Below are 26,782 nucleotides of genomic sequence, written 5' to 3'. Positions count from 1 at the left end.
AGTCAAGTGGTTTATTTGTTCTTGGGGCCACTAGAAATCCACATTGTAATAAGAGCTCAATTTGTTGAGCCTTTGTCATGTCAGGCCCTCTGCAGGTGGCTGCCTTGCTTCATCTCAGTGTAAATTTTCACAGTCACACAAAGGGATTTGGGAACCACTGGTGTTGACTGTTCTTTGGGGGAGCCAGGCTGTGAGGGAAAGGCGATTGGCCAGTGTTTGAGAAGTTCATGGGATTGAGGAAATTAGAAAAAAAAAAGAAGTTGTGGTCGAAGAGAAATGTTTCTGAGCATGATGCTAGTAAATACAGCTCTAGGATCCAAGCTTAGTGGGAAACTGGAGGGATCAATGGACAGGAGGAAGTCAGGTTAATAGGAGTGAGGAAAAACAATAGCTTGAAAAAACAGAAGGTAATAGTCTAAGAAAGAATTCTATAATTATAATTTCAAAGGTAGAGCAGTTTTGAGAGATAGCAAGCCCAATGTAGCCATGGGACTGGTTTGCTTAAGTGAAGTGAAGGTAATGCTCATTGGGTTTAATGAGATGAAGAAATGGAAGGTTAGGGTGTTGAATGGGTCTTTTACCTAGATATTTTGATCATCTAGGTCAAATGATCGCAGGAGTTGGGATGGACAGAAAGGTGAAGTGCCATAATCTTCAGTGTGGGGATATAATCTATAGGTTAATGGATGTCAGTGGCCTGTAGGACAACAGCAGGAGTAGAGGGATCTATCTAAAAAGTATTGAAGTCAGAACAAGGGATTTCACGTGAGTATTGGATTAATGGTTTTGGAAGTTAAAATGACACTGCTGACACCATCTTCCATATGGATTTTTGGGGGAAAAAAAAGGAAGACTGGAAGGGAATTGAATCCTCAGGGTTTTAATTCTCATTGAAAATCCTCTTGTAATGACCCCAATTCAAAGTAGTAAACTCAGACCTCCTTGTGGGCTTTGAGTTACCATTAGAAGAAGCAAAGGTCTGTTTCCATTTTATCCACCTGAGCCCACTAAACAAGATGCAAGATTCCTCCATTGCCCTTGGAACAAAGTTGATTTCCTTGAAAACCTTGGGAACCCATAATAAACAGGACCCCAGGTGATTGTAGATCTCCTGGGAAGCTACTTAAAACTGGAAACTGATTTGAATAAAAGGATCCTGATCTTGCAAAAGCTTTACTCTATTCATAAATGTAGTCCTGAAATGAACACAAAATTGATAATACGGGGACATAAAGGATAAAAGTGGAAAAAAATTTTTTCACTGCAATCTTTTGAGGCAGATCACTTTTATATAAGTCTCCATATTGTAAATGCAGAAACCTAGGCTCTGAGAGGTTATTTTGCTGATGTCATACAGCTAGGAAAAACCCCAGTCTGTGGGTCTCTAGAGCCTACTCACTTGTGGTGATTCCAAGGGGACCAGGCTCAGGACGCAGGTGGGGAGCCCTGGGCTTACTCAGTGCTTGACTGGCCAGAGGGGAGAATCCGAGTGGCGGCCCCACCCTTGCCTAGCATTCAGGACCACCCATGCAAGGGAGGAGCCAGCACCGTCACTAGTTACTAGGCGGAGGGGTAGTGGTGGTGGAATATAAAGCTCATGTGACCCGTCACATGACAGCAGATCTGCGGAAGGGCAGAATGGGACTCCAAGCCTGGTGAGAAATTGAGAGGGCTCGGGAGAAAGGGACCACGTTGGAGGGAGCACACATTGGGAGGGTGGGAACACAAGGACAACGTAGCTCCCACTGAAACCCACCTGCTGCCCCTACAGCCTCCTAGCGCTCTTTGCCCTCATCCTCTCTGGCAAATGCAGTTACAGCCCGGAGCCCGACCAGCGGAGGACGTGAGTTGACTTAGCACAGACCGTCCCCTTCCCCATACCCTGTTTTGCCTCCCACTGTCCTGGTCCTAGCTTCTCTCACCCCCATGCCAGCTCCTAGTATGCACTCCATAGCTTCATCTCTAGGTTCCTAGGCTCAGCCCCCTATCATTCACCTCATGTGATCTGTATCTGCTCCTAGGATCCTACCCAAGGTCTCAGCTCCTAATCTGGAACCTTCCATGACCAATATTTTCCATCTCCACCCTAACCAAAGCCATGTCCCTGACCCCTGACCCTACAGGCTGCCCCCAGGCTGGGTGTCCCTGGGCCGTGCGGACCCTGAGGAAGAACTGAGTCTCACCTTTGCCTTGAGACAGCAGAATGTGGAAAGACTCTTGGAGCTGGTGCAGGCTGTGTCGGATCCCAGCTCTCCTCAATACGGTGCCTTTTGGGACTGAGGACAGGATGTGGGATGTAGTGGAGGGACACAGGGCTGGGTTGGGCATGGGATCATGTGATCATGGTGATCATGTCAGGGCCTGCCAAGACACTTGTGTTCCTCAGGCTAGAAACCTAAAAGGGGATGTGGTTCAGCATACAGGCTTTATGATCAAATATGAACTCAAATTCTGACTCTGCTACTTACTAGATACCAGGCATCTAGTACAACTTAAGTTCCTTCCCCTACCCTCAAATCCATTCTAATTTCCTCTTTTGTTCACATACTAAGGCTGCCAGTTCTAACTCCCAAAGAGCCTTTGGATTAGTCTACTTCTTGCTGTCCTTTGTTACTACCAACTCAGTTATTTATTCCCATTCCTGGACTACTGCCCAGCTCCCCAACTGATCTGCAGTCTCCTCCCTCCACCCCACCCCTCACTGTACTCCCCTACTCTGCTTCAAAACAGTCTCTCCAACAGTCAAAATGGATTGGTTCCTTCTCCTGGTTAAAGCCCTTCACAGCAGGGGGAGTGTGCGCGTGTGAACTGCAGAGGCTGGGGACGGGGCAGTGTGACACTAGTGTGCATGGCAGGAAACAGTGACTCACCATCGTGTTAAGCTTAAAATCGACAAGTATGCAAATTTGAGCTAAACTGGATAACTGGTGCCAAAAGATTTGAAAACATTTACTGGACATAAGCTTAAAATTAAAATGGAAAATTTATATGTATTAACCTCATTCATTTTCATGATCGTGGCAATACATGCTCTGGTGCGACATTTGCAACTTACTGGCCTTTAGGGTAAATCCATATTCTTGGCCATGGCATTTCAAGTCTCTCCAGCCTTTTCTTCCTCTGCTCCCCAAGTACACCCTACACATACCCACACAGCCCTCCTTTACCCTGTTCCAGGCTTTGGGAAGTCCTGATGTCTCATAGTTGAGGTCTAAAAAGGGGAGTTTGGGAAAGCAATGAATGAGGGCAAGTGCCTCTTCTGAATCCCTGCAGGAAAATACCTGACCCTAGAGAATGTGGCTGATCTGGTGAGGCCATCCCCACTGACCCTCCACACAGTGCAAAAATGGCTTTTGGCAGCCGGAGCCCAGAAGTGCCATTCTGTGATCACACAGGACTTTCTGACTTGCTGGCTGAGCATCCGGTGAGAGGAAATGATTGCTCCATGGAAGGCACCAGTCATCCCATCAGTGAGATGGATGGGAGGGAGTTGAGAGCTTGCTGGGGCTTGTGGGTGGGAGCTAATGCATGGGGAGACAGTGACTGACTGCCCAGTGATGCTCAGAGGTAGCTTCTTCTGTTCCGTTTTGAGCTTTCTGACCTCTGTTCTCTGACCTCTAGACAAGCAGAGCTGCTGCTCCCTGGGGCTGAGTTTCATCACTATGTGGGAGGACCTACAGAGACCCATGTTGTAAGGTCCCCACATCCCTACCAGCTTCCACAGGCCTTGGCCCCCCATGTGGACTTTGGTAACACCTATGGGGTGAATGGGGGTTGGGGCACACAGATCCAGGGGCTGAGGAAGTTTAGATGCCACTGGGGACTGGGGGTGGGGTGAGTTGTAAGGTGGGCATTACAGTCTACAAGATCTCTTCAAGCCTGACTTCTCCCTACAGTGGGGGGACTGCACCGTTTTCCCCCAACATCGTCCCTGAGGCAACGTCCTGAGCCGCAGGTGACAGGGACTGTAGGCCTGCATCTGGGGGTGACCCCCTCTGTGATCCGTAAGCGATATAACTTGACCTCACAAGACGTGGGCTCTGGCACCAGCAATAACAGCCAAGCCTGTGCCCAGGTGAGCCAAGCAAAGAGCCCCAGGGTCCTCATAGCCTCCGCACAGTGTCCTCAGTTCCTTACCACCCTGGGACTCACCCTCGGACCCACGATCTCTGCTCTGACTCCCTCCATAGTTCCTGGAGCAGTATTTCCATGACTCAGACCTGGCTCAGTTCATGCGCCTCTTCGGTGGCAACTTTGCACATCAGGCATCAGTAGCCCGTGTGGTTGGACAACAGGGCCGGGGCCGGGCCGGGATTGAGGCCAGTCTAGATGTGCAGTACCTGATGAGTGCTGGTGCCAACATCTCCACCTGGGTCTACAGTAGCCCTGGTACTACCAAGAGGACTGGACAGTGGGGAAGGGGGTGGGAGATGGGTGTTGATCCCTGCTCCCTCAAGGGAATGCTATAAGCTGGAGAGAGATCCTGACAACCCCCAGTGACTATCTTTGTGCCCATCCCTCAAAAAAAAAAAAAAATCCAGGCCGGCATGAGGGACAGGAGCCCTTCCTGCAGTGGCTCATGCTGCTCAGTAACGAGTCAGCCCTGCCACATGTGCATACTGTGAGCTATGGAGATGATGAGGACTCCCTCAGCAGCGCCTACATCCAGCGGGTCAACACTGAGCTCATGAAGGCTGCTGCTCGGGGTCTCACCCTGCTCTTCGCCTCAGGTGACCTCCTACCCTAAACTTAGACAACCTTACACCTCTGCAACCTGGGAGCTTTGACTCCACAGTGATCCCTGAACCTGGTCTCTGACTCATAATCTGAACTCAGACCTTCCAGTAGGGACCACTGACCTGACCTCTACACTCTGACCTCCTACAGTAACAGCTGACATGTAAATTTCCTCTCTGACATCTGAACCCACATACTAAGCCCTAACCAATTAATATGAATGCTACACTTGGTCTCTCTCAGGTGACAGTGGGGCCGGGTGTTGGTCTGTCTCTGGAAGACACCAGTTCCGCCCTACCTTCCCTGCCTCCAGGTAAGTACTCTAGCCTACCACTCAGGTATAACCACCACCTTTCACTTGTGATCTCATGATGTAGAACCTTTGTCTTGACCCCACCATGTGCTCCTGTGGTTCAGCCTTAAGCTTTGCCTGCCTTGGTTGCTGTACTCCTGTCTCTTCTTCCTGTAGGTCCCAGGCCCCAAATCTCTTGTGTGGGATACAGCTCCCATTGTTCCTTTTCCTCAGTCCCCAGGCATTTTAGTGGAAGATTTGGTGGGTGTTCTGTAGAGAAAAGTGTGCACAGTCACCTTGGGCCATGCCTTGAAGGCTCAAAATCTCTTAGTCAATCCCATATACACGCTTCCCCACAGAGTCTGGTTCCTCCAGCAAGACCTGGGCTATACTCACCCTCCCCACATATCTTGGAGGTCCCCTTGGGTCCCCTACTATCTGAATGCTGTCTTCTCCCCTCAGCCCCTATGTCACCACAGTGGGAGGCACATCCTTCCAGGAACCTTTCCTCATCACAAAGGAAATTGTTGACTATATCAGTGGTGGTGGCTTCAGCAATGTGTTCCCACGGCCTTCATACCAGGTACATGTGTTTGTGTGGATGGATGCAGGGTAAGAGTGAGGATGGGGGATCCTCAGCTCAGCTGACTGCTGGGCAGGCCACATGCCAATACTCACTCAAAAATGCCTTTCAGGAGGAAGCTGTAACCAAGTTCCTGAGCTCTAGCCCCCACCTGCCACCATCCAGTTACTTCAATGCCAGTGGCCGTGCCTACCCAGATGTGGCTGCACTTTCCGATGGCTACTGGGTGGTCAGCAACAGCGTGCCCATTCCTTGGGTGTCTGGAACCTCGGTGAGAATCAGCCCATCTCCAAACTCTCACTCAGAAACTACCCTTACCCCCTAACACCTTGAGCACCTTGTACCTAGAACCCCTGACTCCTTAGAGATGTCTGATACTTTAAAGCATCACTCCCAAAAAGTCCAGTCACTCAGAACCCCTGACCTCTACTTGCACCTTCACTCTTGCAGGCCTCTACTCCAGTGTTTGGGGGGCTCCTATCCTTGATCAATGAGCATAGGATCCTTAGTGGCCGCCCCCCTCTTGGCTTTCTCAACCCAAGGCTCTATCAGCAGCATGGGGCAGGACTCTTTGATGTAAGTATGGAAGGGACGGGTGTGGACATTTTCATACAACTATGGGGAGTGCTAAGGGGGATTTGGGGGCAGTTAGGATGGTGTGGAATAGCCTCTGAAATGTGAATATAGGGTGAGGAGGTATACTCTTCAAGTACTGATACTAGCAGGCCCAGATCTGATGCCAGCCTCCTCCCTAGGTAACCCGTGGCTGCCATGAGTCCTGTCTGGATGAAGAGGTGGAGGGCCAGGGTTTCTGCTCTGGCCCTGGATGGGATCCTGTAACAGGCTGGGGAACACCCAACTTCCCAGCTTTGCTGAAGACTCTACTCAACCCCTGACCCTTTCCTATCAGGAGAGATGGCTTGTCCCCTGCCCTGAAGCTGGCAGTTCAGTCCCTTATTCTGCCCTATTGGAAGCCCTGCTGAACCCTCAACTATTGACTGCTGCAGACAGCTTATCTCCCTAACCCTGAAATGCTGTGAGCTTGACTTGACTCCCAACCCTACCATGCTCCATCATACTCAGGCCTCCCTACTCCCGCCTTAAGATGCTGTAACTAGCATTTTTTGAATGCCTCTCCCTCCGCATCTCATCTTTCTCTTTTCAATCAGGCTTTTCCAAAGGGTTGCGTACAGACTCTGTGCACTATTTCACTTCATATTCACTCCCCAATTCACTGCAAGGAGACCTCTACTCTCACCTTTTACTCTTTCCTACCCTGACATCCAGAAACAATGGCCTGCAGTGCATACTTTTCAATCTTTGCTTTATGGCCTTTCCATCGTAGTTGCCCACTCCCTCTCCTTACTTAGTAGCTTCCAGGGCTTAACTTCTCTGACCACTCTTGTCTTCCTCTCTCATCAACTTCTGCTTCTTCATGGAATGCTGACCTTCATTGCTCCATTTGTAGATTTTTGCTCTTCTCAGTTTACTCATTGTCCCCTGGAACAAATCACTGACATCTACAACCATTACCATCTCACCAAATAAGACTTTCTATCCAATAATGATTGATACCTCAAATGTAAGATGTGTGATACTCAACATTTAATCGTCCACCTTCCCAACCCCAAACAATTCCATCTCTTGTTTCTTCTTGGTAAATGATGCTATGCTTTTTCCAACCAAGCCAGAAACCTGTGTTATCTTTCCACCCCACCTTCAATCAACAAGTCCTCAATCAACAAGTCCTACTGACTGCACCTCTTAAATATATCTTTATCAGTCCACAAGTCCTTCCAATTATATTTCCCAAGTATATCTAGAACTTATCCACTTATATCCCCACTGCTACTACCTTAGTTTAGGGCTATATTCTCTTGAAAAAAACAGTGTCCTTACTTCCTGCCAATCCCCAAGTCATCTTCCAGAGTAAAATGCAAATCCCATCAGGCCACTTGGATGAAAACCCTTCAAGGATTACTAGATAGAGTTCAGGCTTTTGTTTGTTTGTTTGTTTCCCCAATCATAGCTCACAAACCTTCCTTGCTATTTGTTCTTAAGTAAAAAATCATTTTTCCTCCTCCCTCCCCCAAACCCCAAGCAACTCTCAGTCTTGCTCAAGCTGTTCCGGTCCCCTTACCACCCCTGATACAACTGCCTGGTTAATTTCCAGAATTCTTGCAAGACTTAGTTCAGAAGTCACCTTCTCTCATGAATGTTTTGATTCCCTGAGGCTACTTTATTTTGGTATGGCAGAAAAATCCTAGATTTTCTAAACAAAACCTGTTTGAATCTTGGTTCTGATATGGACTAGGAGAGAGACTGGGTCAAGTAAGCTTATCTCCCTGAGGCTGTTTCCTCGTCTGTTAAGTGGGAATATCAATACCTGCCTTTCATAATCACCAGGGAATAAAGTGGAATAATGCTGATAAAGAGTGCTTGGCACCTGGAAGTAGGTGGCAGATGTTAACGCCCTTCCTCCCTTGCAGTGCGCCCCCTGTGCCTACCTCTGGCATTGTAACGACCACATAGTATTGAAATGGCCAGTTTACTTGTCTGGCTTCCTTTCCAAGACCGTTGGTGCCTAGAGGACTAGAATCGTGTCCTATTTAACTTTGTATTCCCAGGTCCTAGCTCAGGAGTTGGCAAATAAGAATTAAATGTCTGCTACACTGAAAACCTCACGCCTCTCATTCGTTGTGATTTTGCGTATGTTGTTGACTCAGGCTGAAACCCCTCCTCCTCCTACAGCAGCACTGTGTGCCGCCCCACTGCTGCCCCCACCTCTCGGGGCAGTTGGTGGGAAAGAGAGGGGGCTTTCCAAATCCACTATGAATCCTTAAAAGGCTGAATAAGGGAACTTGAAAGGATGCAGACAGGCAGGCAACCCGTAGTCGAGGGACGTAGGGCCGTAAACCTCGAAGCCAGGTCTTGAGCGTCAGACAGAATGAGTTGTCCCAGAGCGGCGGAGGAGTCCCGGACGCACGCTGGTTCCAGTCTCGACGGAATCGCCAAGGAGCACGGCAGAGGCTAGGGCGGAACGGCTACGGCAGCGCAGTTCGCCAAGGATTGGTCTCCGCCCTGCAGCCTATTTCCTCGAACCCGGAGATCCACTACGGAAGGAGGCGGGGAGCGGGCTGGAGAGCACTAACAGGGACAGGCGGGGCGGGTCGTGGGCGCGTGACGTCACCTCGGGGTGTGCGCGGCGCGAGCGGAAGCGGAAGCGGCTCTGTTCGCCGCCTCTCCCACCGGCCCGATGAGCTGCAGCGGCTCCGGCGCGGACCCCGAGGCGGCGCCGGCCCCCGCCGCCGCGGCCCCGGGCCCGGCGCCCCCCGGCTCGGCTCCCGCCGCGCTGCCCACCAGCACCGCCGCGGAGAACAAGGCCCGCCCCGCGGGGACAGCCGGGGGGCCTGGGGCTGGAGCAGCTGCTGGGGGCACGGGACCCGTGGCGGCGCGGGCCGGGGAGCCAGCTGAGCGGCGTGGGGCGGGTGAGGGCCGGGACGGGTGAGGGCGAGGGAAGCGTCTTGGACTGGGCCCAGCGGCGGGTGAGGGCAGAGGGTAGTATAGACAGACCTAGCTGGGGCCCTGTGCCTCCCACCTCTGCGTCTCATTTTGCTGGTTCTTCTCCAGCTGCGGTGTCGGCGGGTGGCGCGGCGCCCCCAGAGGGGGCCATATCTAACGGGGTGTACGTACTGCCGAGCGCGGCCAACGGAGACGTGAAGCCCGTGGTGTCCAGCACGCCTTTGGTGGACTTCTTGATGCAGCTGGAGGATTACACGCCTACGGTGCGCTTTCGTCCGAACAAGGCCACCTAGTCTGCTGTCACAACTTTCAGCCACATCTCCGTGCTTTTCAGCGTCCTCTTATATTTGCTCCCCTAGTCGCTCTTCTGTTTTTGCTCTCTGCTCACCCAAACTGTGAGCTTCCTGATAACCAGGCCTATCCATTTCCCTCACCCTCCTCCCGCTCTGCTGACAGTTCTCTTAATTGATTTCTCAGATCCCAGATGCAGTGACTGGTTACTACCTGAACCGTGCTGGCTTTGAGGCCTCAGACCCACGCATGTGAGTAAACCCAGGGCGGGTTAGTTTTGGGTGCTTGTGCAGTGTGTTGTCCGTCTTCTCATCTAAGTTTTTTCTCTCTAGAATTCGGCTCATCTCCCTAGCTGCCCAGAAATTCATCTCAGATATTGCCAATGATGCCCTACAGCACTGCAAAATGAAGGGCACAGCCTCCGGCAGCTCCCGGAGCAAGAGCAAGGTGTGAGGGGAGGCTTAATGAATCAGTAATTACCCTCCACAACAGTGGAGGCGTATCCTGCCACCCCTTTGGGGAAACTGAATCGTAGGGGAGGTGTAAGACTTACTCAGGGTCACCCATCTGGGATTGAAGTCCGGGATTCCTGTGCTCAGTTGGTGCTCTTCCCTCTTCCCTCAGGACCGCAAGTACACTCTAACCATGGAGGACTTGACCCCTGCCCTCAGCGAGTATGGCATCAATGTGAAGAAGCCGCACTACTTCACCTGAGCCACCCAACCTAAATGTACTTGTCTGTCCCCATGTCCCCACACCAGCCTGTTTTCATAATAAACTTTATTGTGACAGGCGGGGCTGATCCCTCCCATGTTGGGAGACACCATGTGGCAAGTGACAAAGCTCTGAGCCCGGCCCTCTTGGGGCCACAGTGGTAGGGATGGGGGAAGGGGATGGACCCCATGGCTGGGGTAGTACCATGACTGGAGGCGGGGAAGGCAAACAGAAGCCTGCTGCTTTGGGGAGGTGCATTCCCCCAACCATGTCCCAACACCTCTGGAGTTCAGGCAAGGACCTTCCAGTCCTACTTGTCCTGCATCTTCTCCAGGATAGGCACAATCATGTCAAATTTGGGTCGCTTTGCAGGGTCTTCATTCATGCAGATCTTCATGAGCTTACACACATGAGGGGAAATACCTGGTGGGATGGTAGGCCGAAGGCCTTCCAATGCCACCTGCGAATACAAGAAAAAAAACAGCCTCACAATTTGAGTCTGTCATGTAGAGAGAAGCCACTGGCCCTTGGGACAGGATTTCTCTATATCTGAACAAATATGGGAGGAGCCAAGGCCCACTACAGTTATTTTCACCATCACCAACCACTCTCCCAACACAAACGTATGCTGTTCTGCTCTCACCTTCATTCCAATCTCCATATTGGAGAGGTCAGCAAAGGGTACCTCCCGTGTCACCAGTTCCCACAGAAGTACTGCAAAACTCCACATGTCTGCTGAGCGTCTGTTTGTGTCTTCAGGCTTCTTCTGCAGAGCTGGAGGGATAGGGCTTGTCTGTTCTGGCCCCCTGGCCTGTCCTGTCTCTGCCCCCTTCAACTACTGAGGTGGTCCTTTTTTACCTCCCAACATGATGACTTCACTCACCTTCAGGGGCCACCCAGGCAGGTGCATACATGCGACCAGGACATTGGAAAGAGAACTTGACATCAGCCATGCTAATTCGGGCAGTCATGTCCTCATCAATCTGAGGAAGAGAAAACAGATAGAAGGAGGTAAGTCATAGATAGGCAAAGGGCTTTTGGGGCCTGGGCCAGGAGTGAGCTTGTGGCCTCACCATTACACTACGGCTATTGAGTGCATGTCGTGGGATGAGGGGCTCTAGTGTGTGTAGGAAGGCCATGCCCCTTGCCATGTCCAAAGCAAACTTCACAGCCTGGCTCTGGTCCACGACGAAATCTGAGAGGAGGCAAGAGTCAAATAGTTCAGAGAGGCTCGTGCACCCTCTCTGCCATTTCCTCCCCAAGGAAATTCAACCTCCCTACTCACTGGTGCCTTCATGTAGTACATTGTAGAGGGATCCATATGGCATCCAGTGTGTGATAAGAGTAGGATGAGGAGCAGGTGGAGACTGGCAGGCACCTAGCACTGGGAGCACATTTGGATGCGAGAAAATCCTAGAAGAGGGAGGGAGTGGTTGAGACCCAGTATAAAAGATCTCTTTCAGTGCTATTCAGGGTTCCTTGGAACTAGCAGCTTCCAGGTTACGCCTTGCACTACCTGAGCCGGGGACACTCTTCATTGAAGTCCCTGCTCTTCCTTGTACTCCAGTCTCGAACCTTCAGCACCTTCACGACAATGTCATTGCCCTGCCAGCGGCCCTTCCATAGCTGAAGGACAGGTAGGGGTTATGAGGCTTGAACTGTTGCTGCCACTTCCTTGCCCACTAACTGGAGGAAAAACTTAAAACAGGTACAAAGCAAGTAATTTATGGGGGTTTAGTGAGGGAAGGGCAAGAAGGGCAGGGGTCACCTCTCCAGAGTGATTCTCGTTGAGCTTCGTCAGGAAGTTAAGCTGTTTGAAGTCAATGCCAGAGTGTTTGTTCAGGGTTCCATTTCCTAAGAGTGTGGGCAGGTCAGGTACCCAGCTTCACCCTAACCCAGCCCCAAGAGGCCAGGATTATTTCCTTTTACAACCCTTCTTCCCACAGTGGTGACTCACGGGGCCGAGTGCGGGTGGTCCCCTTCCAGAATGTGTCCTTGTATGGAATACGGTTGAGATTCTGGCCCATCTTCTCTGCCCGCTCTAGGGAAGAAAAACAACCTGAGCTGTGGTACAGAGGGAGAAGACAGGTGGGAAGGGACAAGAGGACACAAGCTAGGGGGTGGGGAGATGGACCTCGGAGAAGCTCTCTCAGGGGTGCCTTGGCTTTGTCCACAGGCATCTCTCCATACTTGTTACAGATGCTGACAAGGGCCCCATTTGCCACCAGGTCCTGGAATGAAAAGGCCATTATGATGACAGCCACTGCTACCTCGCTGGCAGTCACTGAACCAACCGTGAATGCACAAATGTAGCACTTAATCCTGTGAGTGTCACACAGTAGTACTGATAGAATGGGCTGAGGGTTCCAAAATCTCCCACCAAGGCTCTGACTTTACTTCCTACCCATCTCAGGACTTAAGTGCTGAGTACTCACCTCTGCCACTTGATCTTGGCCCCAAAAACAGGCATAGTGCAGGGGCACATTCCCATGTTCATTCACTGCATTGATGTCTGCCTTGTACTGCAATAGCTGGACCCCAGGGCCAGACAAAAAGAAGAGGCAGAAAGTACAGTCAGTCCCAAATGAGATACTGGTGTCAGGGCATGGGAAAAGGGGGAAGAGTACACATACTTTCTACTGTATGTTACAGTGCCTGTGACTGACCCTCGTGGCATGTATGTGATGTGGATGACGAAGGAGTTTGTACGTACCTTCTGTACAATATCACGGTGTCCATGACTGGCTGCCAGATGCAGGGGGGTGTCATCCCCACGGTTCATTACATTGATCCGTGCCCCCCGCATGATCAACATCTCAACCACAGCAGAGCGGCCCTCTCGGCAGGCCCAGTGCAAGGGGGAGAAGCCATGATCGTCCCTTTGAGGAAGGGGCAATGGTCATTGCGCTGGAGGTGGGATGGGGCAAAGGTTTTGATTCCTGAAAAACTGATAGTTACATACTGTCTGGGAAGGCTGACCTCTCTAGGACTTTGATTCTCATTCATGCCAGCAACTCCCAAAGCTGTCCATTTCAGACCTTCCCCGGAGCTTCAAACCAAACCAACCACCTAGATATCTCAACAACCTCTATAAAAAAATTTGTTATCTTCACCATATCCCACATCTCATTTCCTTAGGTGGTAGTGCTCTTCCCCCGGTTTCTCCTGCACCCCTTCTGCAACATCTATTGGTCCTTTCTGTTTTCCACCACATCTTATATATCCCCCCACTTCAGCACTTGTCGCAATGGATTGTAAAAGTCTGTTAATGGACTGTCTTGTCTGTTAGACTTTTAAGTTTCTTGAGGGAATGGATTGACAGCAGCTGTTCAGTGCATGTTGGTGGGGGAGAAGGGTGTCTTGGAGAAGGCAGGCCACAACTTATAGAAGAGGGAACAAACTTACTATTTGGCTCTGGTACTGAAACTAACATCTAAAAATGGAATGGAATTTAAATGATGTTTTGGAAGGGTTTATATTGAAAAGGAGAAATGCTTTTGACTACTGATGAGGTAGATAACAAACCACTATGCAAAGCAGTATTCCCCTACTTAGCAATCCTGTGCACAGAAAACAGAAGAAAATGAGAATGGCTGTTTTGGGATGAAAACTATACCTGATTTTTTTCGTTTCCAAGAAATATGTATTTTATAAAGTAAAATAAGTATACAAACAAAACAAAACAATCGGTTTGGAGCTGGGCCTGCCTGACAGCCTGGGGCCATAAAAGGAAATTCCCTTTAGTTCGGGGCTGCAGATTCAAGGGGCGGAGCAGGGGGCGGTCCGTGGTCTGGCCCAGCAGCCTCCGGATGCCTTAGTGTTGTGGTCACTTCCTGTGTGCGACTCTAGGCAAGGCCTGGAGCTGATCAGGGGTCTGGCCATCCAGATGCCCCTACAGCTGAAGGGGTTGAAGGGTGTGGCCTTTAACTTAATCATTTTCCTCCACAACTTGCTCGAATCTGCTAACACAGAAATAGCCAAAAGCTTTTCCTTGAGGTGGGATATCCCCAGGAAGCATTACACCCCCTGTTTATCAGTTGGTCTTGCCTCCTAGACTTTAATTTGTGCCCTGACTTATCAGCTTCCAGTACTGCCTGTAGCCCCAGGGCAGGCCAAACTCCGGGGGCAAAAGTATGGGCACAAGGGTTCTGTTCACGATCAGGCTGCCTGCCACCTCAGGGCCTGGACTTCTATCTCAAGGAGACCTGCAATGAATTAACCCCCTCTTCATATCCAGCATATAGCCAACTTAGGCCCCCATACTTTACCCCTCAAACCAGCACCACAACCTTCCAGTTTGATTAATTCCACCCCTTTTCCTTCTGGCAGCATCTTCCTAGAGTCTTCCTAGACTCAGCTAGAGTCTTCCTAGATGCTAGGCCCCCTGGGCAACTGCCTAAGCCTGTATTTCCTCACCAACAAAATAGTAACAGTGCTTAGTGTCTTTATCAGGGTACCCTTTGAGAATTATATGAAAAATGGAACAAATGACTTTGCAAAGTATTAAAGAGAAATAGTGTAGAACCTAATGGGAACCAGTGAAGTCTAGACTAAGATGACAGGTGATCCTGACCTGTCAAACCTAAAAACTAAACTCCGCCAATTTTAAAAAATAAAGAATTTGAATTTGCCACCCTGAGTCACCATCACTACTGCTCTTCTTGCCTTCCTATCTCAGCCAACCTTGTAGAACTGGTGTACATTCACATTCACTATTTGCTCACCTCTCAACTTTTCTTTCTTTTTTTTTTTCTTTTTTGAGACAGAGTCTTGCCCTGTGGCCCAGGCTGGAGGGCAGTGGTATGATCTTGGCTCACTGCAGCCTCTGCTTCCGGGGTTCAAGCAATTCTCCTGCCTCAGCCTCCCAATTAGCTGGGATTACGGGCGCATGCCAGCACACCCAGCTAATTTTTGTATTTTTAGTAGAGACAGGGTTTCACCATGTTGGTCAGGCTGGTCTCGAACTCCTGACCTTGTGATCCACCCGCCTCGGCCTCCCAAAGTGCTGAGATTACAGGCATGAGCCACCGCACCTGGCCTACTTTTCAATCTGCCACAAATCTGCTGTTTTGAGAGCAGAGATTATGTCAGATTCTGGACTCTAGCACCCAGTACAGAAGGTGTTCATCATAGTCCCTTAAATGAAGGAACCCAATGTAGTCTGATTTCTTCACCCATTATTCTGAAACAACACTCACAGATCGTCAAATACATCCTAACTGCACATTGAGGGGAATAACAGACGCTGGGGCCTACCAGAGTGGGGTGGATAAGAAGAGGGAGAGGATCAGGAAAAATAACTAATGGGTACTATGGCTTAATACCTGGGTGATGAAATGATCTGTACAACAAACCTCCATGACACGAGTTTACCCATCCAACAAACCTGCACATGTACCCCTTAACTTTAAAAAAAAAACCCAACTGTAAATTCAATGGCTACTTTAAAATATTAATGTTCTTTGATCTCTCAGTAGCCTGTACTGCTGTTGACTGACCACCTCCCCTTCATTAAAACATTCTCTTCTGTAAGCTTTACTCACACATTTTCCTACTTCTTTTTAAACTTCCAGTTGCTCCTTTTCAGTCGTGCAGGCTTCCTGTCCCCTGACCTCTTGCCTTCCACTCTCCTGAGACATTCTCCTTCACAACCATGTCTTCAAGTATCATCTATATCCTGATAGCTCTCAAATCTGTGTCTCCAAGTCAGATTCCTCTCCTGAATTGCAAATCTGCATAACCAACAACACACTCAACATTTCCACCTTGCTGCATTGTCACCTTAACTTTAACATGTCCAAAATAGAATGCCTCATCCTCCAGTTTTCTCCATCTCGGTAAAAACAACCAAGTTCCCAAGCCAGAACCCTGGTCCTCATCTTTGCCCTTACTCACTCCCCACACCAAGTTCCACAATTCTTTGTCCTAAAGACTTCTGGAATTTGATCACTTCTCTTTTTCACTCACCCTAATTCTAGTCCAAGACATCATTACTTTTACAATGAACTAGGCAATTGCCTCCTTTCCACCTGCTCTTCACAAAGCATCCAAGATGATACTGAAAAATGGACAATCTCATTATGTCACTATACAGCTTTAAAACCTTGCTTTTAAAATAAAGGCCTTCTTATAGCCTAAATATGCTTGCATGATCTGGCTGATCCTTGGAGACCTCTACAGTCTTATATCCTGTTCTTTTCCTCTTGTACCCAATGCTGTGACCCACAGAGATCATCTATCCTCCAGCCATATGGAACTCTGTGCCTTGCCCCCTAGCCTTTGCCCATGCAGTCTACTGAGGCTGGAAAGCTCTCTGTAGCCTCTGCCTGTGAAACTCTTATTCTGCAGTCAAGATTCAGCTCAAACTGCGTCCTCTGCGAAGACCCTCTGCCCCCCACAGGCTATGCTTAGCACTCATTACACTGGCTAGCAAAGGCAGCCGCCACCACCAGACATGAGCACTCCACTCCACGTAGCCAAGAGATCTCTAGCCTTCCTCTCATCCACCAACCGTTTCAGCTCACCCCTGGTTGAGGTCGTTCTCCGTGTTGTCCAGCCACAAGCGAACGGCGACTGCGTTGCCCTCCCGGCACTGAGTGAAAATGTCGTCCATAGCAGCGTCCCGGCGCCGAGTCCCCTGGATTGGGGAAGCCTGAGGACTGTGGAGTGATCCAGGGAAGGAGGATGAACCCCAAGCTTTATCCTCTCCAGGAGAGAAGTGTTTGTGTTGGGGGTACGGGGTCTGAGCTGCGTCCCCGGCTAGTGGGGGTCTGTGAAGGAGTTCGGGGCTGCGGGATGATCCCTGGCTGTGTCCTCTAGGCGCGAGGTAAAGGCGGGTCAGGGAGGGCAGGGGGTGACGAAGAGGTAGTGTCTCCTGAACGGATGTCCGACAGCAGGCAACTAGACCCTATCCGCGAACAGAGTTGGGGGAAGTGGGGAGGTTCAGGCTCCGTATACTCTGGGGGAGGGGACCGGGGGTCCTCCCCAGGGTTGGCTCCGTTCCTTACTTGGAACTCAGGAGAAGTGAGGGGTGACAGGTTGCCCCTAGTCGTGGGCAGGGGGCGCGGGTCCTCTCGCACTCACCGGGACTCGGGCTGCAAGATCCTTCTCCGGGGAACTCCCGTCCGGCCGCGCCCGCAGCCCGCCGCCGGCCCCGCCCCGCCCGTGGCGCGCTTGGGCAGCGCGGGCCTCCGTCCCTCCCCTCCCACCCCCTCCCTGCCCTTCTAGCCGCGGCTGGCTAAACTCGATGGTTCGCTGCGCCGCGTCGGCCGCTCTAGCAACCCCTGGCTGTCACACTTTGGTTTCCGGCTCGGTTCTGGCTGGCCTGAGCGCTCCGACTTCCGACTTCCAGAGGAACGCTGTGCACGTGGAGAAGAGCGGGGACTCCGCGACCCTGCCCTCCCGACCCTCATGTTCGAAGAGCCTGAGTGGGCCGAGGCGGCCCCAGTAGCCGCGGGCTTCGGGCCCGTAATCTCACGACCTCCGCCTGCGGCCGCCTCGCAAAACAAGGTGAGTGACTCGCAGGGGCAATGGGAGCTGTTTCAGGCCGCGAAGCGCGCCCAGCGCTGTGTGTATTGCGGGGAGGGACACCTGTGGCACCGTCGAGGGCGAGTCCTGATCTGAAGATCCGAGAACTTCCAAAAGAAACTGACGTTGGGTCAGAGAGAGTTGTCGAGTAGAAGTCGCTGAAGCGAAGAGGGTTCTTCAGACAGGAAAAAGTACGTACAAGGGCCCTGGGACAAGAGAGCATGTTCTGTTAGAGTCACACACACAAGTGATCCTTGTGGTTGGAATACATAGTAAATGAAAGGGGATGCTGTTCAAGTTCAAGAGGTAGAAGTTTTGCGTATATTGAGAATAGAAGCCAATGAAAGGTTTTAAGCAATGGAATTATTTCTTCAGATTTGTATTTTGAAAGGGTCATTGGTTACAGTGTGGAGGATGGATTGGAGAAAGTAAGAGTTGTCAGTATTGTTGTTCAAAGGAGGGTGTGGGAAACTTAGAATCAGGGTAAGTGCCTGGCCTAGGATTACCCGGTATGACTGCAACACAGAATCAGCCTTTCCGACAGTACATCTTCTCCTTTGAGCCTCTGCAGATGTGAGGGCCCTACTTCTTCAGGCTTTTCTTACCCTTCAGTCTGCCTCCAACATGGAATCGGCCTGCTTTGTTTCCTCCTTTTTCATCCCCTAGCCCCATTACCATTGTTCAAGCCGCTGGCCTCTCTGTCTGCAATTTCTCCCCTTCAGTTTGTTTTCTACACTGCAGCTAGAGACATGTTAAATATTTAATATACGTGTGTGATCATGTGTCTTCTGCGTTCAGAAACCTCCTTACCTCTTACAGAAATGTATCAGCTGTAGGCAAAAGCTCAAGGTGAAGGGTTGGAACTCCTGGTCTCTGGCCTTGGTCTTGTTGCTTGTGGCCTTAGCATTTTCCTTTGGGGGAACCTCCATTAGCTCATTTACGCATTGAAGAAAGTGGGATAGGTGGTTTCTGTGCTCTCCAGCTTCCCAGAAGTTGGGGTGGTGACATAAAAGCTCTTCTGGGTTCTGGCAGGCTTGACTGGGAAGAATTCGGATGCTTCTGCCAGTCTGAATCAGGTCCACCTCTCTCCCTTCTTGTTCTCCAGGCCTCATCCATTCTCTTTAGGCCCACTGTCATCCCTTGTTTTCCTCCAGGGCTCTAAGCGCCGCCAGCTCTTGGCCACATTACGGGCCCTAGAGGCAGCATCTCTTTCCCAGCATCCCCCCAGCCTATGTATAAGTGACTCTGAGGAGGAGGAGGAGGAAAGGAAGAAGAAATCCCCAAAAAAGGCATCGTTTGCCAATGCCTCTGCTGAAGTAGGGAAGAAAGGGAAGAAGAAATGTCAAAAACAGGGCCCACCTTGCATTGACTCTGAGGAAGAAGTAGAAAGGAAGAAGAAATGCCACAAACAGGCTCTTGTTGGCAGTGACTCTGCTGAAGATGAGAAAAGAAAGAGGAAATGCCAGAAACATGCCCCTATAAATTCAGCCCAGCACCTGGATGATGTTGACCAAACAGGTACCGTTGGATGTGTATATGTGTGTGTGTTGGTGTGTGTGTGTGGGGGGGGTCAGCTGGTTCTACATACAACAGAGATTATCCACTGCCATCAGGATTGGGGCTAATGGTGTACTCAGGCAATAAGAAGTACTTCTATGCAGACCACAGTCACCGTCTCAAAGACAGAGGTATGGCTGGGATGACTTGCCATGACTCTGAATGTAAGAGATCTTGCCTCATGTGCACCTTCCCATCTCCCTCCCTGTAGATCCCAAAGCCTGGAAGGGTAGTACTACAAATGATCCACCAAAGCAAAGCCCTGGGTCCACTTCCCCTAAACCCTCTCATACATTAAGCCGCAAGCAGTGGCGGAACCGGCAAAAGAACAAGAGAAGATGTAAGAACAAGTTTCAGCCACCTCAGGTGCCAGACCAGGCTCCAGCTGAGGCCCCCACAGAGAAGACAGAGGTGCCTCCTGTTCCCAGGACAGACAGCCATGAGGCTCGGGCAGGGGCTTTGCGAGCCCGCATGGCACAGCGGCTAGATGGGGCCCGATTTCGCTACCTCAATGAACAGTTGTACTCAGGGCCCAGCAGTGCTGCACAGCGTCTCTTCCAGGAAGACCCTGAAGCTTTTCTTCTCTACCACCGCGGCTTCCAGAGCCAAGTGAAGAAGTGGCCACTGCAGCCAGTGGACCGCATCGCCAGGGATCTTCGCCAGCGGTGAATGGGGGTCAGGCACTGTGAGAAGCCATGTGGTGGGTCAGTCATAGGCTCAGATCAGACCAATATGTGACCCTTGCCTTCCACTCTCAGGCCTGCATCCCTAGTGGTGGCTGACTTCGGCTGTGGGGATTGCCGCTTGGCTTCAAGTATCCGGAACCCTGTGCATTGCTTTGACTTGGCTTCTCTGGACCCTAGGGTCACTGTGTGTGACATGGCCCAGGTAAACCCCTACGTTATCTGGCTTGTGCTCTAGGCCCAACCTCCATATGCTAATCTCTAACCCTTCCTTCCCCTTTCCCATCCTGGTATCTCAGTGCTGGCTTTCTTCTTCTGCACTGTGTGCCTTGTACAACACTCTCGCTCTCCACAGGTTCCTCTGGAGGATGAGTCTGTGGATGTGGCTGTGTTTTGCCTTTCACTGATGGGAACCAACATCAGGGACTTCCTAGAGGAGGCAAATCGAGTACTGAAGCCAGGGTAAAAGTCCCCAGGACACAGATGCATGTACGTATGTATGCATGCATGAGTCTGTGCATTTACACAGGACTTTCTGTCTTTCTCAGGGGTCTCCTGAAAGTGGCTGAGGTCAGCAGCCGCTTTGAGGATGTTCGGACCTTTCTGCGGGCTGTGACCAAGCTAGGCTTCAAGATTGTCTCCAAGGTGAGGGCCCCAAGAAGTCTGTACTTGTTTTTGTCTCATGTGGCCCTTTTCAGGATACTGGTGTTCAGGATGGAGGCTTTAGGCACAGGAACAGACATTTTGCTCCCCAACGGAAGTGGGAGCCCTGGGAAGCTTTCTGAGCAGAGGCAGTACATAGAGTGAGGTGTTTTAAGGAGTTGGGATGAGGATTTGGTTCTCACTGGGTCTTTTCTGCCCCTAGGACCTGACCAACAGCCATTTCTTCTTGTTTGATTTCCAAAAGACTGGGCCCCCTCTGGTAGGACCCAAGGCTCAACTTTTAGGCCTGAAGCTTCAGCCATGTCTCTACAAGCGCAGGTGACCTCTGGATCTTCCTTGAAAGGGGAGGCAGAGCTCAAACTCCAGGCTCAGAACTGTGAAGACTGTTTCCAGCCTGGCTGTGAACCAAGACCTGGTTCCTGGTGGATCCCGAGGACAAAGTGTGATAAAACCTCTGGCTCAGACTTGCTCTACTGAAGGCTTCTTGGTTATAAGATGCATAAAGTCACTGGGGCTAGCTAAACAATAAAGAGTTTATTGTGAGAACATGGGGATATCTGTTTCATGACACTTCAGGTGTTATGAAAACTAGGTGGTTTGGAATTCAAGGCATTTTTAGGTTTTGCTCCTCTTTCCAACTAAGAAGCCACATGGCCTTCCTGTCCTGCCATCTCCACTCTGCTGTCATCTGATCTGTCTACAGATCAGCTTCCTCTGCTCAACCATAGCTTCTGCTCCTTCAGCTTCAGTTTGCCCAGGCCTTCAAGGTTGCAGACAGGCAGCTGTTGCTGCTTGACTCTGAGGCAATTGGTAGTCCACCAACATCCTGGCTCAACACATCAGTCTGAGCCACCAGCTTGAGACTGTTTGGTTGTCCCTATACTGAGCATTTCTAGTGGTTTATCTTTCCCCTCTCCCCTCATCTCCATCTTTGGAACCATATAGCATCAAGCCACTCCCAACACCTATTATCCTGTGGGACTTTGGGATGTTTGTAGCTGAGAACACAGATTTTGGAATCAGGTAGACCTGGATTTAATTCTTGGCCTGCTACCTAGAGGCACTTAAAGTCATTTAATTTCTGTATATCACATTCCTTATTTGGAAAATGGTAGGATTTTTGTCTTGCAAGGTGGTTGTGTGGGTTAACTGGGGAAATCTGTGGCCAGGGCTGGGAACATAGGAGGTGCTCAGTAAACTAGCTATGACTATTATGTGTTGTAAGCCTTACTGTTTTTTGAAGATCTTCCCTAGGCCGGTTGGATGCTGAGGGGTAAAGAATGGATTTGTTGACCAAGGAAGCCTCTGGGAGAGGCCAGACCTTTCAACAGGCTTACTTCGTAGACTACTTAATGACTTAATAGATTCTGAGCTTCTGTCCTTGGAGGGGTAGTGAGGGAGCTGGGTCTCTGTTCATAAACAACTTGTTGATGCCATGTAGGCTTGGGGGCATTGGGCTGTTCATTGGCAGAAGAATCTGTCCACTGTTTTCTGCCTTGCAGTGGACTCAGATCAGCATGTCCTGGGAAAGCTATAGGCAAGGTGCTGAGGGAAGGTGAGTTTGAATGATAGATTCTAGGCCTCCCCCAAAAGGTATCTGCCATGTGCCCAGGTGTAAAGATATGGCCTCTTGTACTTGTTTCCAGGAATACCTGACAGTACCCATTGGGAGATCATAGGTTCTATGGCCCTGAGCCAGTTGGATGCCTCTAATAAGGGGATGGAGGTTTTGAAACAGGCTGTAGTCCAGAGGGCATGTTTGGAGGCTGGGCTGTGAATCATTAGGCAGGCACTGCACAGTGCCTCTACACGTACTGTTCTTTCTGCTGGATACTCATCGGACTGGCAGTTTGCTCATCTTTCCGAACAGCCTAGTTTCTTATTCTACTCCCAAAGCAAAATCAGTTCTTCATCTGTACTCCCAAAGCACTATGTGAAGAGTGCTACTTCAGCTTCTAAATATTGCATTGTGATTCCTTTGTGCATTTGGCTGCAGTTTTCTCAAGCCATATTTATCTTTGTATTCCCGGAGCTTGTCATTTGAGATATAGCCAGTGTACTTATTCACCTGGGAAGAGATAAGGAATGATAGGGTCCAGTTGAGTGGGATAGATGAGAACAGGGGTGTTATAGAAACCCAGGTACTAGGGCACAAGATGAGGGCACTGTTGACTAGTCATGATGGAAGAAGTAGGCAGACAGGAGAACTTCATTAGGTAGAATTGGTGGGATGTGGAGGTTGGTAAGGGAGGAATCTGAAGTAAGTTCCAGGTTTCTGGCTTGAGCAACTGTGGGTAGGCTGGTGATGCCATTCAAAGTGTTGGATTTTAGGAAGTGGGACATGCGTGAAATCTGTGCTAGGGGTCTGGGAATCAGCAGCCTAGAGGTGGTAATTAAAGTCAGAATAGAGGAGATATTCAGGGTAAGATAATGAGAAGAAAAAATGGCTCAGAATAGAACTGAGGAGCAAGTCATGGATGAGTAAAGGAAAATGAACCAGTAAAGGTGATGGAAGAGGAGAAGGTTCACCGAGAGATGTAAGAGTAAAACCAGGAGAGTTAATTATTATTATTATTATTATTTTTTAAGACAGAGTCTTGCCTGTGGCCCAGGCTGGAATGCGGTGGCGTGATCTCAGGTCACTGAAACCTCTGCCTCCTGGGTCAAGCATTTCTGCCTCAGCCTCCCGAGTAGCAGGGAATACAGGCGCATGCCACCATGCCCAGCTAATTTTTGTATTTTTAGTAGCGATGGGGTTTCACCATGTTGGCCAGGCTGGTCTCGAACTCATGACCTCGAGTGATCGGCCTGCCTCGGCCTCCCAAAGTGCTGGGATTACAGGCATGAGCCACTGCGCCCAGCCAGTTGTTTTTTTTTTTTTTTTTTTTTTTTATATATGGGAGGATGGGCAGGTTGTTAGCTGTCGAGTGCTATTGAGATGAGAGAGAACTCAGAATGCAGTGGGGTAAGGATTGCTGAGTAATGTGGAGGGCCTGTTTGAGGTAAATGGCAGTGGTAAGAGGTTGCTCCATTATGAAAGCCCTGTGAAAGCCCTCTTCCAGAGTTCCTGATAGGGCCCCAGAAGTTCGTTTCTGGTTGCTTTGATTTTTTTTCAGGGAAGCAGGAAGCCAGTTTATCATTTGAGAGTGAGAATGGGGGAGAGGAAATATCTTCCAGGCCCACAGGGCATAGAAATACCCAGTTAGGCCAAAATGATTTATCTCCTTACCTCTCCTCATCACTTGGGCCCAGAGCAATCAGCAGCGATTAGGTAGAGAGGAGCCGAGGAGAGCGAGGAGCATACCAATCACTCCTCCCTTTCCCAGTGCAGGCTCCTAGACTTAGCTGGGGCAGAGCTGGGAGGGGAAAAAAAGATTTAAAACTGCAACAGGTGCAGATTATTGTTACACAGGATTAGACATTCTAATTAATTAAGATTATGTTTGTTCCTTAAACTGATCACAGGACTATCTATTAAGAACATAACAACCGGCCGGTCGCGGTGGCTCACGCTTGTAATCCCAGCACTTTGGGAGGCCGAGGCGGGTGGATCACGCGGTCAGGAGATCAAGACCATGGTGAAACCCCGTCTCTACTAAAAATACAAAAAAAAATTAGCTGGGTGTGGTGGCGGGCGCCTGTAGTCCCAGCTACTCGGAGAGGCTGAGGCAGGAAAATGGCGTGAACCCGGGAGGCGGAGCTTGCAGTGAGCCGAGATTGCGCCACTGCACTCCAGCCTGGGCGACAGCGAGACTCCGTCTCAAAAACAAAAAAAAAAACACATCACAACCTTGCTGCAGCTTTTCACCATAGCAGGGAGAGTACCTCCCAGTGAATAAAATTTGGAGGCGTGGTAAGAGACAAGAATAAAATTGGGTTTGGTTATCCGTGCCTCATGCTTGTTCAGCATCCCTTTTAGAGTTCTCCAAATAAATAGTTACTGCTTCCGCAGTTATTGGTGTGCTCCAGCTTCTGTTCCCGTAATATAGTCCAGTCCTAAGGGAACACATTTCTTTTTTTTTTTTTTTTTTTGAGACAGAGTCTCGCTCTGTCGCCCAGGCTGGAGTGCAGTGGCGCATCTCCCGGGTTCACGCCATTCTCCTGCCTCAGCCTCTCCGAGTAGCTGGGACTACAGGCGCCCGCCACCACGCCCGGCTAATTTTTTTTTGTATTTTTAGTAGAGACGGGGTTTCATCGTGGTCTCGATCTCCTGACCTCGTGATCCGCCCGCCTCGGCCTCCCAAAGTGCTGGGATTACAAGCGTGAGCCACCGCGCCCGGCCAAGGGAACACATTTCTAAAAGAAACAACATGATCTTGGCAGAGACACCGCTCAGCTCCAAACCCAACCATTTATGTAATTGCACAAAACTCTCTACGGCTTTTCACAGAGACCAGTAATTAGATCCTTTCATCCCTGGGTCATCCTCCTTCCCAGGTGAATTCTCTGACCAGCCATCTGGTTTTAGGATACCCAACTCCTGCAATAACTGCCTTACTGGTCTAATTGCTTCTACTCCTGTCCCCAAAGCAATTAATTTTCCACACAGCCATGTGATCTTTTTAAAATGTAAATCAGCTTATGTCACTTCTCTGCTTAAAATCCTTCAATGGATTCTCACTGCCTCGAGAACAAAAGACAAACTTTTCGGGCCCTGTGTGATCTTGCCCAGGCCTCCGTCACCATCACCATTTGCATCTTAACCCACTCCTCCCCTTTCACAAAACTCCAGCCACACAGACTTGCTTTTTTATTCCTCAAGCTTTCCAAACTGTTTCTACTGAGAGTCTTTGCACATGCTCCATCTTCCTTGAATACTCTTTCCTCAGTGAGCTCATTTTCATCTTCCTGACTTCATACCACTATTACCTTTGCTTCTGTGGAAGAAACTGGCCAGATGCTCACCCAAATGTCTGTACTGCATGTAAACTGCATTTCCCAGCTCCACGCATCTTGGCATGTGTGAGTAGTTCTCAACAGCGGAAAATGAGTGGAAGTGATGTTTCAATACTAGACCAAGGCAGTTAAAGGGTGGCTGAGCCGTTTCCATATTCTCTTCCTCCTTCCTCTTCAAGGTAAACTTGAAGCACATGTTTTGACGGTGATGGAGTCATAGCATAGAAGAAGTCTGAATACCTGAGTTACTATTTAGCGCATAATAGCTACTTGACCAAAAACATCCATGTTGGACTTTGAACAAGAAAATAAACCTGGTTACATTCTGCTAGTGAGTTTTAAGGGTGCTTTAGCAGTTATCATTATATACCCTGGATATATCTTCTATGGTATCCTGTTCACCTTACTCTTGACCACAATACTCTGTTTCCTTCAGGGTGTTTCAAATATTTAATTATCTTGCCAGATGCCAGTCAACACTTTCTATTTGTCCCATGAATTTAAAATCAGGGGAAAACATATACTCCCAATAGGAAGTTGAGATACTCTTTTTTTTTTTAATCAGTCATTGTGACTGTGACCAGAAAAACAAATCCCACTAAAGAATGTCCTGAACAGATTTTTTTTTTTTTTTGTCATATAACCTGGAGTTAGGTGACTTGGCATTGGTTCTGGAGCTGAAGGATGTTAGGGATGAGGTCTCTGTAGTTTTCTTGTCTCATGGTCATGAAATGAAGTGTTATTGATTAAGCAGGGATGCCCTACTTAGTATTAGACTTCTTGGAAGTCTCCCTAATTGCCACAGCCCCTATCTTTTTGGCTTCGTTTCAAGGGTCCTTCTACATTGTTAATACTCTGGTATAAATACGTTCCATTATTCCCTATAACATAACTGAAACCAATCTGAAGTATTAACATTTTAAATATGTTTTTGGGCCAAGTGCAATGGCTCATACCTGTGATCCCAGCTACTAGGGAGGCTGAGGTGGAAGGATTGCTTGAGCCCAGGAATTTCAGGCTGTAGTGAGCTATGATTGTGCCACTGTACTCCAGCCTGGATAACTGAGATCCTGTCTCAATAAATAAAACAATTATATGTATATATATAATATTATATATACATATGTATGTATGATGTTTTTCATCCCCACCCTTTCCCACATCTCAGGGACCTGTCAGCAACTTATCCAGTTTAAAGCTGCTGTTCCTCTACCTCAGTGGTTTGGGAGAACATGGTCATTATTTCACTCATTCCTTACTTCCTCTGTCTCTTCTAGGATTGGAATGGGGGAGGGCATATTAGAGGAAGAAAGTCTC

At 49.5% G+C, this 26,782-nt stretch overlaps 4 protein-coding genes across 8 annotated transcripts; 3 read left to right on the top strand and 1 right to left on the bottom strand.

Moving 5' to 3' along the window:
* The first annotated feature begins 1,583 nt into the window (after positions 1-1,583).
* On the top strand, positions 1,584-8,291 carry TPP1 (tripeptidyl peptidase 1). Of its 2 annotated transcripts, XM_030828752.1 has the most exons (13): positions 1,584-1,655; positions 1,772-1,843; positions 2,124-2,263; positions 3,274-3,424; positions 3,622-3,749; positions 3,897-4,075; positions 4,191-4,389; positions 4,542-4,730; positions 4,981-5,050; positions 5,492-5,612; positions 5,725-5,883; positions 6,063-6,188; positions 6,368-8,291. In XM_030828752.1, the coding sequence occupies exons 1-13, from the start codon at positions 1,612-1,614 to the stop codon at positions 6,506-6,508; spliced, it is 1,719 nt and encodes a 572-aa protein (XP_030684612.1). In that variant the 5' UTR covers positions 1,584-1,611; the 3' UTR covers positions 6,509-8,291. The 2 variants fall into 2 exon arrangements, with proteins under 2 accessions (XP_030684612.1, XP_030684613.1); XM_030828753.1 differs by lacking the exon at positions 4,542-4,730.
* Positions 8,292-8,395: 104 nt separating this feature from the next.
* TAF10 (TATA-box binding protein associated factor 10) lies at positions 8,396-14,771 on the top strand. Its single transcript, XM_003254866.4, has 5 exons — positions 8,396-9,100; positions 9,243-9,397; positions 9,612-9,676; positions 9,758-9,872; positions 10,050-14,771. Exons 1-5 carry the CDS (start codon positions 8,869-8,871, stop codon positions 10,137-10,139), a joined length of 657 nt encoding a protein of 218 aa, XP_003254914.2. The 5' UTR covers positions 8,396-8,868; the 3' UTR covers positions 10,140-14,771.
* On the bottom strand, positions 10,188-17,332 carry ILK (integrin linked kinase). Of its 3 annotated transcripts, XM_003254861.3 has the most exons (13): positions 17,223-17,332; positions 16,664-16,798; positions 12,853-13,018; positions 12,575-12,670; positions 12,274-12,370; positions 12,097-12,180; positions 11,908-11,993; positions 11,656-11,765; positions 11,425-11,552; positions 11,213-11,334; positions 11,023-11,122; positions 10,783-10,913; positions 10,188-10,599 (listed from the first exon to the last, which is right to left on the bottom strand). In XM_003254861.3, exons 2-13 carry the CDS (start codon positions 16,750-16,752, stop codon positions 10,450-10,452), a joined length of 1,359 nt encoding a protein of 452 aa, XP_003254909.1. In that variant the 5' UTR covers positions 16,753-16,798; positions 17,223-17,332; the 3' UTR covers positions 10,188-10,449. The 3 variants fall into 3 exon arrangements, with proteins under 3 accessions (XP_003254909.1, XP_030684614.1, XP_003254912.1); XM_030828754.1 differs by having other exon boundaries at positions 12,097-12,370; XM_003254864.3 differs by lacking the exon at positions 12,853-13,018.
* Positions 17,333-17,351: 19 nt separating this feature from the next.
* Positions 17,352-21,123, top strand: RRP8 (ribosomal RNA processing 8). 2 transcript variants are annotated; one of them, XM_030828756.1, is made up of 7 exons: positions 17,352-17,648; positions 18,821-19,184; positions 19,435-19,888; positions 19,982-20,111; positions 20,262-20,368; positions 20,455-20,551; positions 20,814-21,117. In XM_030828756.1, the coding sequence occupies exons 1-7, from the start codon at positions 17,550-17,552 to the stop codon at positions 20,889-20,891; spliced, it is 1,329 nt and encodes a 442-aa protein (XP_030684616.1). In that variant the 5' UTR covers positions 17,352-17,549; the 3' UTR covers positions 20,892-21,117. The 2 variants fall into 2 exon arrangements, with proteins under 2 accessions (XP_030684616.1, XP_030684615.1); XM_030828755.1 differs by having other exon boundaries at positions 17,365-17,648; positions 20,772-21,123.
* Positions 21,124-26,782: the final 5,659 nt, after the last annotated feature.

Source organism: Nomascus leucogenys, chromosome 15 (genome assembly GCF_006542625.1).
Source record: "Nomascus leucogenys isolate Asia chromosome 15, Asia_NLE_v1, whole genome shotgun sequence".
Classification (NCBI taxonomy): domain Eukaryota; kingdom Metazoa; phylum Chordata; class Mammalia; order Primates; family Hylobatidae; genus Nomascus; species Nomascus leucogenys.
This window is presented reverse-complemented; position numbering and strand designations above follow the sequence as displayed.